The sequence below is a fragment of the Brachypodium distachyon genome, chromosome 2 (genome assembly GCF_000005505.3).
Source record: "Brachypodium distachyon strain Bd21 chromosome 2, Brachypodium_distachyon_v3.0, whole genome shotgun sequence".
NCBI classification, from domain to species: Eukaryota; Viridiplantae; Streptophyta; class Magnoliopsida; order Poales; family Poaceae; genus Brachypodium; species Brachypodium distachyon.
Window position 1 is genome coordinate 12,357,600 of NC_016132.3, and position 13,056 is coordinate 12,370,655.

The 13,056-nt window shown below is 50.3% G+C and overlaps 1 protein-coding gene across 3 annotated transcripts; it reads right to left on the bottom strand.

The window, feature by feature from the left end:
* Positions 1–526: 526 nt before the first annotated feature.
* LOC100830930 (ell-associated factor Eaf) lies at positions 527–5,759 on the bottom strand. Of its 3 annotated transcripts, none has more exons than XM_014899803.2 (5): positions 5,557–5,702; positions 4,507–4,726; positions 2,749–3,107; positions 2,208–2,250; positions 527–1,308 (listed from the first exon to the last, which is right to left on the bottom strand). In XM_014899803.2, exons 2-5 carry the CDS (start codon positions 4,676–4,678, stop codon positions 878–880), a joined length of 1,005 nt encoding a protein of 334 aa, XP_014755289.1. In that variant the 5' UTR covers positions 4,679–4,726; positions 5,557–5,702; the 3' UTR covers positions 527–877. The 3 variants fall into 3 exon arrangements, with proteins under 3 accessions (XP_014755289.1, XP_024314407.1, XP_003567754.1); XM_024458639.1 differs by lacking the exon at positions 4,507–4,726 and adding an exon at positions 3,201–3,340 and having other exon boundaries at positions 5,557–5,695; XM_003567706.4 differs by lacking the exon at positions 4,507–4,726 and having other exon boundaries at positions 5,557–5,759.
* Between the last annotated feature and the right edge of the window lie 7,297 nt (positions 5,760–13,056).

Sequence of the window (13,056 nt, forward strand, 5' to 3'; positions counted from 1 at the left end):
AGATACATGTAATATTTGGACAACAATTTAGATCTAGATCGGAGGGAGTATTTTACTGGCACCCAAGAAAATCCAGGGATTTACAGGTGGACTTTTCTCAGCTGTTGTGGATTAAGGTGTCAGATATCGAAAACAAGCAGCACAGACAATCGATCTACAATCTCAATCTTCGTCTATGCTGCAGGGTTATCGCACACACCTGCATACATGACCGGTCGTTGCCGATCCAAGTCTTGTCGCCGGGAACCAGATCCTGACTGACGACGCATAGCTCCGCGAATCCCTCTCCAGTCGCCGAGGCCTCGCGCCGTCGATCTTGCTCTATAACGCACCCCAACTTCCACTCCCGTCGCCGGCGGCTTAATTTCTAGGTTCTCCCTTGTAGTCGCTCCCTTAGAGTTTCTAGGTCTTAAGAATGGGTTTCATTTCCAGCTTGCCTAGGAAAATATAATTATTTACTCCCTCCGACATCAATTATTTCGGGACGGAGGGAGTACTTTAAACAATCCACACTTTTCAACTAATATTTTAATAATAGTCAGAGCATAATGGACACATCCAAATTTTGAAAACATTACAGATTATCGTCCGTGGAACATCTTTCAGTAATTCAGATTTCCAAAGAGTGCATTTAACCATAAATGCTTAAAAAGATCTAGGTATTAATGAATTTTCTATTCTCCAGGCAGCCAGGAAGGTCTAAGATACATAATAAGAACCCTGGAGAGAACAAATAGATTATAGCCTACTCGTTCACAGCAGCGTCAATATGATTTAGATTTTACTTGTTTCGTATTAGCAGCTCCCACCATTTCTGGTGATGTAAAATTGTGAATCATCCACAACAAGTGAACTGCACAGCCTGCAAGCGAAGCTGTCATATATCAACATCCCCTCCCGAGCTGGCTGAATCGCCGTCACTGCCATCACTATCACTGCTGCTGCTCCCGCTTCCGCTCCCACTCCCACTGCTGCTGCTGCTGCTCCCGCTTGAGCTAGAGGTACCCTGCTCCTGCTGCCCTTCTGCATCGACTTGAGCTCGCAGCGCCTCAGCTGCATTGAGTCCCTCATCAGCTTCGTCATTTACATCAACATCAGCAATTTCATCATCCATATCGAGCTGATTTGGAAAGTTGATGTCAAAACCACGAACAGATGTCCCTTGTGGAGATACACTATTGGGCGAGCCATTTTCATCGTCACCAAGTATGTCTAGGTTTTCTTCTGGGTCATTTGGATCAGGCGAAGAGGAAAAGGGGTCTGCAGTAACTGCTTGATATGTAGAGCTCCTGTTATTGTTCCTTGGTCCTGTCATCCATAGGGAGCGAATGAGCATATATACAAATCTTGTCCGACAAATCAAGAAATTTAGCATATAAAAATGTTTTTCTCGCTACTCCAATTCTATCAGATGGCAAAGTAGCATGTAACATGGGAAGGAACGCATGGAGAAGAATCACCATGATAACCTTTTTTAATAGAAATGCTCTAATTTTTAACCCTGAACTCTAATAAAACCTTTTGAAATGCAACCTTGAACTATTGTTGAAACACTCTAGTTTTCACAATAAGTGGTTTTCGCTGACGTGGATTACACATGTCTGCCATGTTATCAAGTTTCAATTTTAAATCTGGTTTGCAAATATTTCTTACATTCCTAATAATTTTGTTGTCATTCTTCTCTATCCAAATGGTGTAATTTATTTTAGATTGTTTGTTCTAAAAGAACACCCCAAAGTGAATTACCCTATCCTTGGTAAGGAAACACCCAAAACACAGGAGTGAGAAATGGCAACAAGTGATATATGAGGATTCATTAACCTAAGGATTGCAATCGTCCAAAAATTCTTTAACAAACCTTTAGAATCGAAGAGGCCCTAGTATCAATGCAGTCAAAGAAACTACAATAAGAAGCAAAGGGCATCTTTGGTTCACAGATAACTTCTTCATACAAAAAAGTTAGCCACAAGTGTGGCAAAAACTAAGTGCACGACACATGGACCATACGAACAATAAAGTGTGGCAAGCCACAAGTATTATGCAAACAAAACACATACCGAAAAATCTGTTGTGTTCATAAGTTTAGGCATGATAGGTGTGGCTTGGAACCAAACAGCTCCTAAATGAGTTGTTTGCCACCTGATGAACTTATTCGAGTATAAGCAGATTAATGAAAAGAGTGCACACTGGGGTCAAGTTAACTGGACCTGGATTTTCTGGTTCACCAATGTCAATGCGCTCAACCTCGACCTGCAGGATGATCATCAAAGGTCAGTATCATGATTAGATACATAAGGCTCTCTTGAAATATCAAACATCAAACTAAACTGTATAACATCAAATCATGAAGATTGGGAAAAATTACATACAAAGCTTCTATAATGTATTAATATCTTCACCATCCGCAAATTTTACCATGAATTTAAGACATGCAATGATATACATTCCCAGATAAATCTAGTCATGATGCAATATTATGTCATATTTGTTTTGCCGGTGAATTGGCTATACTCAATGCAGTTTGAATATAAACTCGTCAAGTGGACCGATGTCTCGAACAGAGGATTGAAAAGACCAGGAACTGGGATGGCTGTTTGAAAGAGAGGAATACCAAACACATGAATCTTGAGAAAGTATAAACTTCGAGCAAAAGAACCAACGTAAAAGAGAACCACATTCAGTCAGCACTTAGTCTATTCAACAGTGCTGTAATGAAAAACTATTCCAGAACATGCTAACAGAACATACCGGAACTGAGTGTATAGCAGGTTTATTCATGGCCAGCGACTTGCCAACTTTCTCTACTGGAGGAGAATGAGATTCAACCATCCCAGTAGTTGTAGGTGCCAAGGTAGTTGCTGCAGACTCTCCTGGAATCCGAACATGCCTTAATCTCTTGACAGCACGATGCAACCGCTCCAAACGGAAGGTCTCACCATCAAAAAACAAGACACCATCATTATCCTTGTACTCTTCTTGGCTTCCTTCGAATGCGACCTTTGGCTTCCCAGGCTGATTATTATGAAATTCTACAGTTACCCGATTATCTTTGGTCTTATGCATAGACCCAGCTTGATTCTTATCAATGGATGCAGGCTTAAATTCATCTGCAATCTCAAACATAAGAAAATGATTTAATTTAAAACCAACTTTGATTAATAGTAACATCAGATAATAAAGATACGTGAGCTTTCACAGACCAACAAGAGTATGCAGCTCTGTTAGATGGTAAAGAGGAGGTAGTTTTGCTTGCTTCCTACTCCCTCCTTTCCACAATACATCTCATATAGGTTTGTGCACTTGGACCAATGAAGTTCTTGTTTCTAGTGCCTGACTATTCCTATTGGATCAAAATTAAATGGGTGTGAGTAGTTATTGCTAGGTGCGGGAGCCAAGAGAAAACTGAGGTGTATTGTGGAACAAATGAGAAAAAATTATATGAGCTGTTTTGTGGAATGGAGGGAGTAGTCGATTATAAATTATGCGTACTTTGATAACTTCTGTAGTACGAAATTCACATAAAATGCAAGGTAACATCGAGTTAATAACTGTAAATAGAGATTAAATGGCACTAATTAATGCATAATATATGTTACCCGATGGCTCAATACTCAAGTAACATAGAAGAAAAGAAGAAGGTTCTACGATTAATGTGCATGGATCAAAGCATATCATATATCCATTGTTTGTAAGGAGTCACCCCAGCATTATTGTTTCATTGAGATCTGACACAAATTTAACTTAGTTACAATGGATCAGGCTTGAGATAAATCCTAACTTGGAGTTTGGAATTAATCAAGTTGGAGGGGCTCAAGGATGCCACTTCAGTATATCCCATTGAAAAAGGGGTCCTACCTGATGATGATCATGACATGTACTATAAGCAGGCTAAGATTTGAAAATGGAAGACAACATGGAGGAGAAGCCCAGAGACAATGAAGTGGCGTCAGGTACGTGAGAATATAGGATAAATTCTTCACCTGTGGTGGACTAGCAGCGGGAAGTCCAAACACAGAAAGATTAGTAGGCGACGAGGGCAAACCCTCAAGGGTAACAGTATCTGAGTGAGAAAGATGCAATAAAGATGCCGTCTGCTGCTACCCATCAGATCCTCTGTGAGCACACTTTTAACTAATGATGAATGAGTGAATCTGGCATGTATTGTTTCTATGGTCGCTAGTAATACCAAATCATGGGCAAGCAAGCTTTTATAAAAGTTTTTTAGAGGATAGTACTGTATTTAGAAATTGAGGATAAAGGAGTCTTAATCTGTTCTGAGTTGCATTGTGTTGGAGGGTCCAAGGATTATGCATCCACTACATACAGATGCTATGTATTTTGTAATCACTCAATCAAACGAGAAGAAGCCTCTTCAGCATGACAGTTATCCTGATGCGAATCAACATTCAAAACATCTCATTATGAACCAAACAAAGAATAAATTTGGTTGCACTCCTACTTCATCATTGGATAAAAGAGGGAGTGCATGTGATAGAGGAGTCTTACCGTACCAAGTGTCCAAGTAGGAGGCTCCAAAACAAAACGAAGCAAGATCATCAAGGAAAGATATCAGGGAAATGGTTCTAGTTCTTGATATGTGTGCATGCAAAAGAAACGACATGGGTGCCTGGACCTCTCGTCTACATGGCGAACCGTCTGGGGTTGCAAACATCTTCATCACCAAGCAGCTTGAGGGCTTCAGGTCTGAGGGGTGCAATATTGTGGACTACAATGGGTAGTCCAAATAGAGTGTCTTTTAGTGAACAGTATTGTATCAGGAAGTGCAGGATAGAAAGGAGTCTAATCTTTTTAGGAGTCGTGTTGTGCTAGGAAAGACCTAAGGGCTATGAATCCAATATATAAGGATGATATGTATTTCTTAACCAATGAAGCAAGAAAAAACGATCTATTCTCCCTCATCTCAACCTAATTATGTCCAATCCCCTGGAGTCATGCCTTCTAGCCATCCTCCCCACAGAAGTTATCTTGTTGTCCATCGAGGTCCACAAAATCACCACAATCCAATGTGGCTCTTCTCGTAATTCGGAATGGAACAAGGGATGTTTTCTCCACGTATCAAATTACAAATATGCAAGCCTTCTATAATAATAAACCAAGCCTGAACTGAGAGGAGGGGAGTGGTGTGGATCAAACTAATGAACAGTTTGACCAAACACTGTTACACTAAATAACAAGAGTACAATATTTAAAATATTTAAAATAAAAAATGAGGTCACATAAATTATGCATCTTTACACCGGAGCACTAAACCAGAAAAAGAACGAAAGTTGCGACTATGAAACAGCCAAAATTCTATATATCAGTGAAGCATCGTATTCATAGGCAAAAGAACTTTATCTGTGAAATTAAATCTTGAGAATAGTTATTACAGCGGACTGAACAATCCCTCCCCTCCACCGATTTGATGAATTACAGAAGTCGTAAGAATCCCTCTTTTCATCGAACTGAATAACTTCAAAAATCGCAGATCGTATTGCGTGGGGGTGGGGGTGGGGGTGGGGAGCGGGGGGGAGGATGGGGAGGGGGAGATCTTACAGCGGAGCGTGCAGAACTTGGCGGTGGAGGAGGGATCGCGGCAAGAAGACCCCAGCCGGAGGTCGTACCACCGGTTCGGTTGCGGCGCCGTGCTCGGCTCGCCGCTGTTGCTGCTGGTCATCCCGACGCCGTTTCGACCGCTGGATCGCTCGTAGCTTGCTAGGGCGTCTCTCTCTCAAGTCTTCTTTATCGGAAAAGACCCGAAGTTGGGATATTTGATAAAGTGGTTCTTTTTATTCTGCCACGGTCCCAAAAGCATTAAGTAGTTTGATATTGCTAAAAATACTTTATCTTATTTGACAAAATGTCCTGATGCCGTACTTAAATTGATTTAATCTAGCACCTTTCTAATCTAACACAACTGAGATATACACATTTTTTCATCTGTCCTTGTCATTAGACGCGTTCACTCAGTTCCAAGAGATGATGATTCTCATTGACCATCTGGTCCTTAATCAGACTCATGACTCATGGATTACTGTTGGAGCAAAAGAGGGTTTTTTGTAGTATTGCTTTGTAAGGTTCTGATTGAGCACATTGAGATTCATGTTGCATTTAAATGGATCTGGGATTCATGTTGTCAACTCAAACACAAGATTTTCTGTTGGTTGCTCTTGATTGATAGTTTTAATACCATGGCTGTGCTCCTCAGGAAAAATTTACACGTGCCGTCTTACTCATGCATTCTTTGTCAGCAAAACGTCACGAGATCATCTTTTTTTTTCAATGCCCATTTGCACTTGCTTGCTGGCGATATCTCTCCCCTCGATTCACGCCTGATGTGAACACCCTCCATAATATGTCTGAGATCAAAAGACAACTTGATAAGCCTTGTTGTTGTCCTCGACAACAATTAGAGTAAGGGGTGCCAATACTCGATGGCACAAGTACGGGAATAAAGGTAGGACGTGTACGCCGGCCTTATAGAGAAGGTCGCCGTACACTTGGACAAGTTGACATGTCGATATTTTTTGAATAGGTTCGGTTGACCCCGCGGGTGTGACTTAATCCTATGTTAGGAAAGTCTTCGAGGGGGTTATTAGCCTAGAGCTTGGGCCGAGCGGATCTTCCCAAGACACCTTTCGGCGAGAGGTTCGTCGGGGCCGCCTCGTACTTGGACCGAACGCGTCTTTCCAAGTATCGAGGTTAGGCTACCGTCGGAACTCTAACCCAACCCCTTCTCCTTCGAGCCCAAGCCAATCAAGGCTAGCTCGAAGCCTCGAAACTAGAGTCCCCTAGAAGGCTTCCTCAAGGCCGATCGACTTCGAGTCGAGAGCGGCGCGCGAGAGCGAACCTTAGAGAGAGCACTCTAGCCCTCTCCCCTTGAGTTTATTCAAGTGAGAGTGAGTGATACATGCCCCCATGGGGGGTATTTATAGCCTAGGGGTCCATGTCAAAAGACCATGGCTGCCCTTGAGGGAGAGAGAAAAGTGGGGGCGAAACGGTAAAAGTAGCTCCTTTGGTCCATATCTTTTGTGTGCACCATGAGGAAAAAGATGGGCTTGGTCCATGGTCCACCATGGGCTAAGAGCCCCCTCCTCACACCTTTCTTGCCCCCCACTCTAGCTCATTTGACCCTTTGACTGTGGCACGAGAGGCTTTGAATTGTTGACTTGTCTTCCTTACCCACATAGGATTGACCGCGCTACGTGGGCGTCTTGACTCATGCTTGGGAAGTGTTGACTTGGTCGTCGCCACGTAGGATTTACGGCCCGGCCCATTTAAGCACTTTATTTTACTAACAGTAGCCCCCTTGAGCTGGAGGCATTGAGAATGCCTTCGGGTCAACCTCTGAGGCGAGACTCTTGAGTCATGTTTTTATATTTGCGATGGTGTCCTTGATGAATTCCCTGGCTAGCTCCCTTATGCGAAGCAGAGGTACTTGGTGGTTTTCCTGAAAAAAAACAGGATCCTTGGAAGAGTAGCGGAGGGATTCCATGCCCATGGCGAAATTCTCTGCAAGAAATCAATTTTCGGGGGGTATTCTTGGAAAAATCGGGACGCTGGGGCCTCTCTGCGAGAAATCCGATGTCCCGAGGGACTTTTTTGCAAAAATCAGGGGGCCTGCGGGCCTCCCCAAAGTTTCCGGGGTCTTATTGGCAATTTTTCCGAAGTTTTGGGCCTTTCTGCAAGTTTCTCGCACTCAGCCGGCCGCACGGGCCGACTGGGCCGTCTTCGGGGGCGCGGGAGCGTACTGGGCCTCTTCTGGGCGCGCAGCCGCCTCTTCCTCCTTCTTTTTTTTTATCCGGCCGTTAGTTGGGCCTTTGCTGGACCGAGGCCCAGCCGGGGCTCGACCGGGGCCCGAAAACGGTTCGGCTTTAAGTGGTCTGATCCGACGGCCAGGGGCGTCCCCCAGCCCTAGATCGAACGGCACCGAGTCATCTTCAAGCTTGGTACAGTTGGGGAAAAGGAGGGGGGTCCGGCCGGCCCCCTTTTCTTCTTTTTCCTTCGCCGACATCATGGCTGCTGATGGCAGGAGCTGCTGCTCCGGTTTGGGCCGCGCAGGGGGGCTCCCCCGTCCTTCCTTCCCTTCTTTCTTGCAAAGTAAGCTCGTCCCTTTGCCATTCCCGTTGGCCATGGACCGGGGAGAGGACGACGATGTGTCGCCGGCGGATTGGCTTGGGCCCGGACGCGTAGGAGCTTGTTGGCCTATAAAATGGAGACCTTGGGCACTGTGGAGCTTCACACCATACTTGTTTGGCTTGCCCGGTGCCGAAGACACGTTTGGCGGCACCCGGCATTCCTTCGAGGGCTTGGTGTAGTAGGGAGCTGCGCAGGGGCATTAGCTACTCTTCGGTGATGACGGAGGTCGTGTTGTTCGTCAGGACAAGGCTGCGGAAGCTCTCCATCGTCGAGTCGTCTTGGGGGCGTGGAGCGTGGGCGAGGCCTCTCGGAGCGCGGTGCCGATCGTGCCTTCTAGTGCAGCCGGGGGATCCTCGTCACCGGCCGGGCTCTTCTTGCTCCTGTGGAGGTTAGGGCAGCTTCGCGGCACCGTTCCCTGTGTCCTTTAGGTGCCGGCGACCCTTCTGGGAGTTCGGTCGAACACCTTGGGTGCATCGTGGCTTGGCAAAGGCACGGGCATGGCCGGACGTGACATGGGAGCGTGTGTGTTGCAGGAGCGACGACGGTGAGGCCCTGCGGCGCATGACGCGAGCGCGGCGCGGAGGGGCGCACACGCGGACGCGGGCAGGGACACGGGCACGTGGGCGCGACGCGTGCGAGCGCTCGAGCACGAGCGCGGCGCGGAGAGGCACGCGTGCGGACGTGGGCGCGTTGGCGCGGTCGCAGGGCCAGCGCGGTGTAGGCGACGCGGGCGTGCGGGCGTAGGCGAGAGCGCGGGCGCAGGGTCGGCTTGGTGCAGTCGAGCGTGGGGTGCAAAGCGCGGGCGTGGCGCGGCGCAGCAGAGCGCGGGGGCGGTGCGGCAGACCGCGAGCGAGGCGCGGCGCGGCGGTTTGGCGCGGCTAGGTGTGTGTGCGGGCGCGGGCACGGCACAGCGGGGTGCTCGGCGCGGCTTGTTGTTTGCGCGGGTACCGGCGGTAGAACGCGGGCATTTTGCCGAGCAAATTGCGGGCGAGGATTGTAGCATCCCTTTTGCTCCTCTTTCTCTTTTTTTGTTGATTCCTTTTGAAGTTTTCCGCACTTTGCTAATTCTTGGCGGGTCTTTTCGCAGGTTAGATGGCGGGGCCCGATGTCGAGCGTCCGGTGGGTGAGCCAGTGAGGGGATCTTCGGCGGCACAGCTTGCGGCGAACCGACCGTCGCGAAAGAAGGTCTCCTTTCACCCTCGCGGTGGCCCTCCCTTGGTTCCGACAGCGCCGGTGGACGGTGGAGGCTGGGCACATGACCACCTTCTCCCTTCGTCGATGAGCCCTGAGGACCTCGCTCAGCTGGAGGAGGCGGGGTACTTCCCCAAGATGGATGGTATCCTACCTGATGGTGAGGAGGTGAGGCTCGACCAGTGGCGGCGCCCCGGATGTGTGTGCCCGTTCACCCCTTCCTGCTGGAGTTTCTGGAGACGTACGGCATCGAGCTGGCCCAGCTTCACCCGTCGACGATCGTGAAGTTGAATGTTTTCAGGTGGCTGTGCGAGACAACGCTTCACGAGGAGCCTTCGATGAAGCTTCTGCTGTTCTACTTCACCGTGGAGGTGAGGGAGTTGCTCACCCCAGACGGCTTTGCTTTGAGCGCCTTTGGTTCGGTGAACCTGAGGCTTCGCTCCGGTTTTGGGGATGACTTCCTGCTTATGCCGGGGAAGAGCGCGGAGAAGTTGTTCGTCAAATGGGAGTCCCAGTGGTTTCTCCTTCGGGCTTCGAAGACCTGTCTTCGGCACACGGGTGATCTCCCCCGGCACTCTGGGGCCGGAGGTCTCAGGGAGGTGTCCCACCCCGGCGATCCTCGGTCGGCCGAACTCTGGAATGTGGCCAAGATCAAGGAGGTGTCCGCCGAGAGGAGCTTTCATGACCTCATGGAGGAGATGGTGATGGCGGGACGCTTCATGGTGAGGAGTCGTACGAGGTCCGAGATTGGGATCCCTCGATCTTTCCGTCCTCCATAGCTCATCACCGCACGTGAGTGGCGCTCCTCTCCCCTTCGTGCCTTAATTGTTTTCCCTTGTGAAGGTACTTAACAATTTTAGGCTTGTCTTTTTCAGCGACATTCTCCGAGGAGAGGGCGGCGTTGTGGGTCACGCAGCTGATAGGTCTGTACGGCGGGCCAGAGCACCGCGACTACGAGGCCAAGATTAGCGAGGGGGGATGTCACAACAACATCGCGAGGTGCTTCGGGAAGATGGTGCCTGTGCGACAGGATCCGAAACTTGGTCGCCTTCTTCGAGTGGGCGATCGCTACTCCCGCTTGGCGACACCGTCGATGTTGGCGGTGGGGTCCAAGCTGCGGGATTCCTATGGGAAGGCGAAGGCGGGAACAGCGGTGCTGGGCCTGGCGGTGCCTGTCGCGCCGGTCTCCAAAATACCTCGTCCGTCGAGTGGATGCAAGAGGATAGCTCCCCCGACTCCTTCTCCTTCTCTTGACTACGCCCCGGCGGATTCGGCGGATCCTTTCGTGGGCGAGTCGAGGTCCCCCCTGAGGGTGACCTTGGATCTGCACATGAAGGGGAAGATTGGACTCGAGCAAGTTCTTCCTCCTTCGAGTCACAAGGTTGAGGCTTTCACTCATGAGACGGGGCTTCGGCTTCGGAGCGACTCAGTGGTGGAGTTGTCGACCGGAGCCAGTGGTGCAGGCATCCAGGTGTTCTCCATTGGTCGTGAGCGCCCTGAGGAGGATTCTCCTACCTCGGGTGAGTGCCCTTCTCTTTTGTTCATGTCATTCTTTTTCAGAATGATTTTGACATGATCTTCTTGCCTTGTTTATAGGTGCAAGGGCCGCGGAGCCCGGGGTTCTTGAGGGCGAGCCCCCGATTCAGGCGAGGGATGGAGCGCTTCCGACGGCCGAGGACGGAGCGAGAGACCCTTTCGTGACATTGGAGCTGGTGAGCATCCGTGACGTATCTCCCTTTGCCCTTTGGGTTAGCTTTGTGCTAACTCCCTCTTCTTTGCAGGTGAGGGGCTTAGTCGAGGCCATGGGTGCCCTTCCCGCCCTCAAGACTCAGGTGGGGGCGCTTTCCGCTGCTTTGGACGTGGAGATTTCCAAGTCTACCCTTGCCTTGAGTGAGTTGGCTTCGGAGAGGGTGCGACGCGAGGCTGTGGAGGCTGAGCTTTCCCGCGTTTCAGCGGAGCTCGCGACCGCGGAGACCAGGGCTTGACTTGCTGAGGAGCGCCAGAAGGACGAGATCGCGAGGATCCGTCGAGTTGAGGAGGACTTGGTGGTGGCCAACCTTGATAGGGAGCGCGCCCGCACGAGGAAGCTTCCCTCAAGGTGGAGTTGGCGGCAGCGGGTGACGGCCCGATGCTTGCTCCTCGTGCTCGTCCTCCTCCGGATCGTCGTCCCGAGGTGGTTTCGCTTTGGCTTGCCCAGGCCACCGAGATTTGGAAGACAATGACTTGCTTGAGGAGCATTCCCCAGCCGGATCTTTCTCCGTGTCGCACGGTGGATGAGGCGAGCAAAGTGCTTACTTCCTAGGTGGAGCTCATTGAGCCTACTGTGAAGAAGTGCCTCCTGAGTACGGGTGCCCAACTTGTTTCGTCGACAGCTGCGGCAGTCCTTGATGGTGGTGCCGGGATGAGCGGGCTTGAGGGTGAGATGTCTCACGGGGGGAAGAAGTTTCTGGCGGACCAGGGTGCTCCTCTTCGCGCTCAGGCTCGGCGCTTCGTGCGTTGCCTTGAGCCCGCTCTTTAGGAGGGTAACGGTGAGGCGTGAGCCTCTTCACCATCGGAGGTGGTGATGTACCTTAGCTGCTTACTTATGCGATGTTGCATATCCCCACTTGACTTAGCCTCATGACTAGCATGCTTAGGCTCTTAGTCATAGAGGTTGTAAGGCAGCTTTTTTGTTGTGTTTCATGCTTCACTATGTAGTTAACATTATCGAAAATGTTAACCTAACTTAGTATGTATTTCTCATGTTTCACCATGTAGTCGACATTATCGGAAATGTTAACTTGGCTCAATATGTGTTTCTTGGAGTACTACATTTCCTTCTTGTGAAGTACCATATTTCCCACCCCAACCGAGCAGAACTTGAACCCTTTTACCGCTGACGGGGGTCCTCCTTTTATACTCAACAGGATGCCACAGGTGCCACGGTGCATGGGCTACAAATGTCGAGCGGAGAGGCATACGGCTCTCCCTCGGTGAGCTGGTGGCGTGCATGGACGCCACCTCTGCCGCTAGGGGTCTAAAACCCTAGAGTAGGATTGGACAGCCCATCCTACTCACTGTTCACTTGACTTGGACGGGTAACGCCCCTCCTGTCGGCCCATTTAATGAGCCGTGCGCCTTACTTCTTGCCCCGGTGGGGCCACGCACCCCACGCCCGCCACGCGCCCGCGTGGCGCTGTTGATCTGCTCACTGGGCCCCACCCTTGAGGCGGGGGCATGCGCCCGGGAACCCCCCGTCCCGGCAAGTCGCTCCCCGGGAAGCACCTGGGCCCAACGCACCCGGGAACCTCCCCCCGGGAAGCGGCTTCCCGGGAGGTGCCCAGGCGGGAATATTCCCCGAAGCCCCGCTAACCCCTTCCAGGCTGGTAGCTTGCCGGGCTGCTCGTAGCCAAGGCCCGGGATGGAACCTTCCCGGGAACTCGGGGACAGGGCCCACGCGTCGCGCAGCGGTGGTACCCCGGGTGCCACTGGTGCGACAGTAGCCCCTGGGCATGGGCTGGTATCACCTGTTTCCGGATGAGTCTTCCCTAGGTCGGTTGCCGGGCTACGCCCTCAACCGACGTGTGGGCCCGACTTGCCGTGGGCCCGCGTCCCTTCGCTGCCCTGTGTAGGGCGCCCTTACAGACGGAGTAGTGGGCGCGTGATTTCCGCCCTAACTCCCTCCCTAAATAGGAAAGTTAAAGCCACTCCGCGCATTACTCCTAATGATTAGGAGTTATCCCCGCG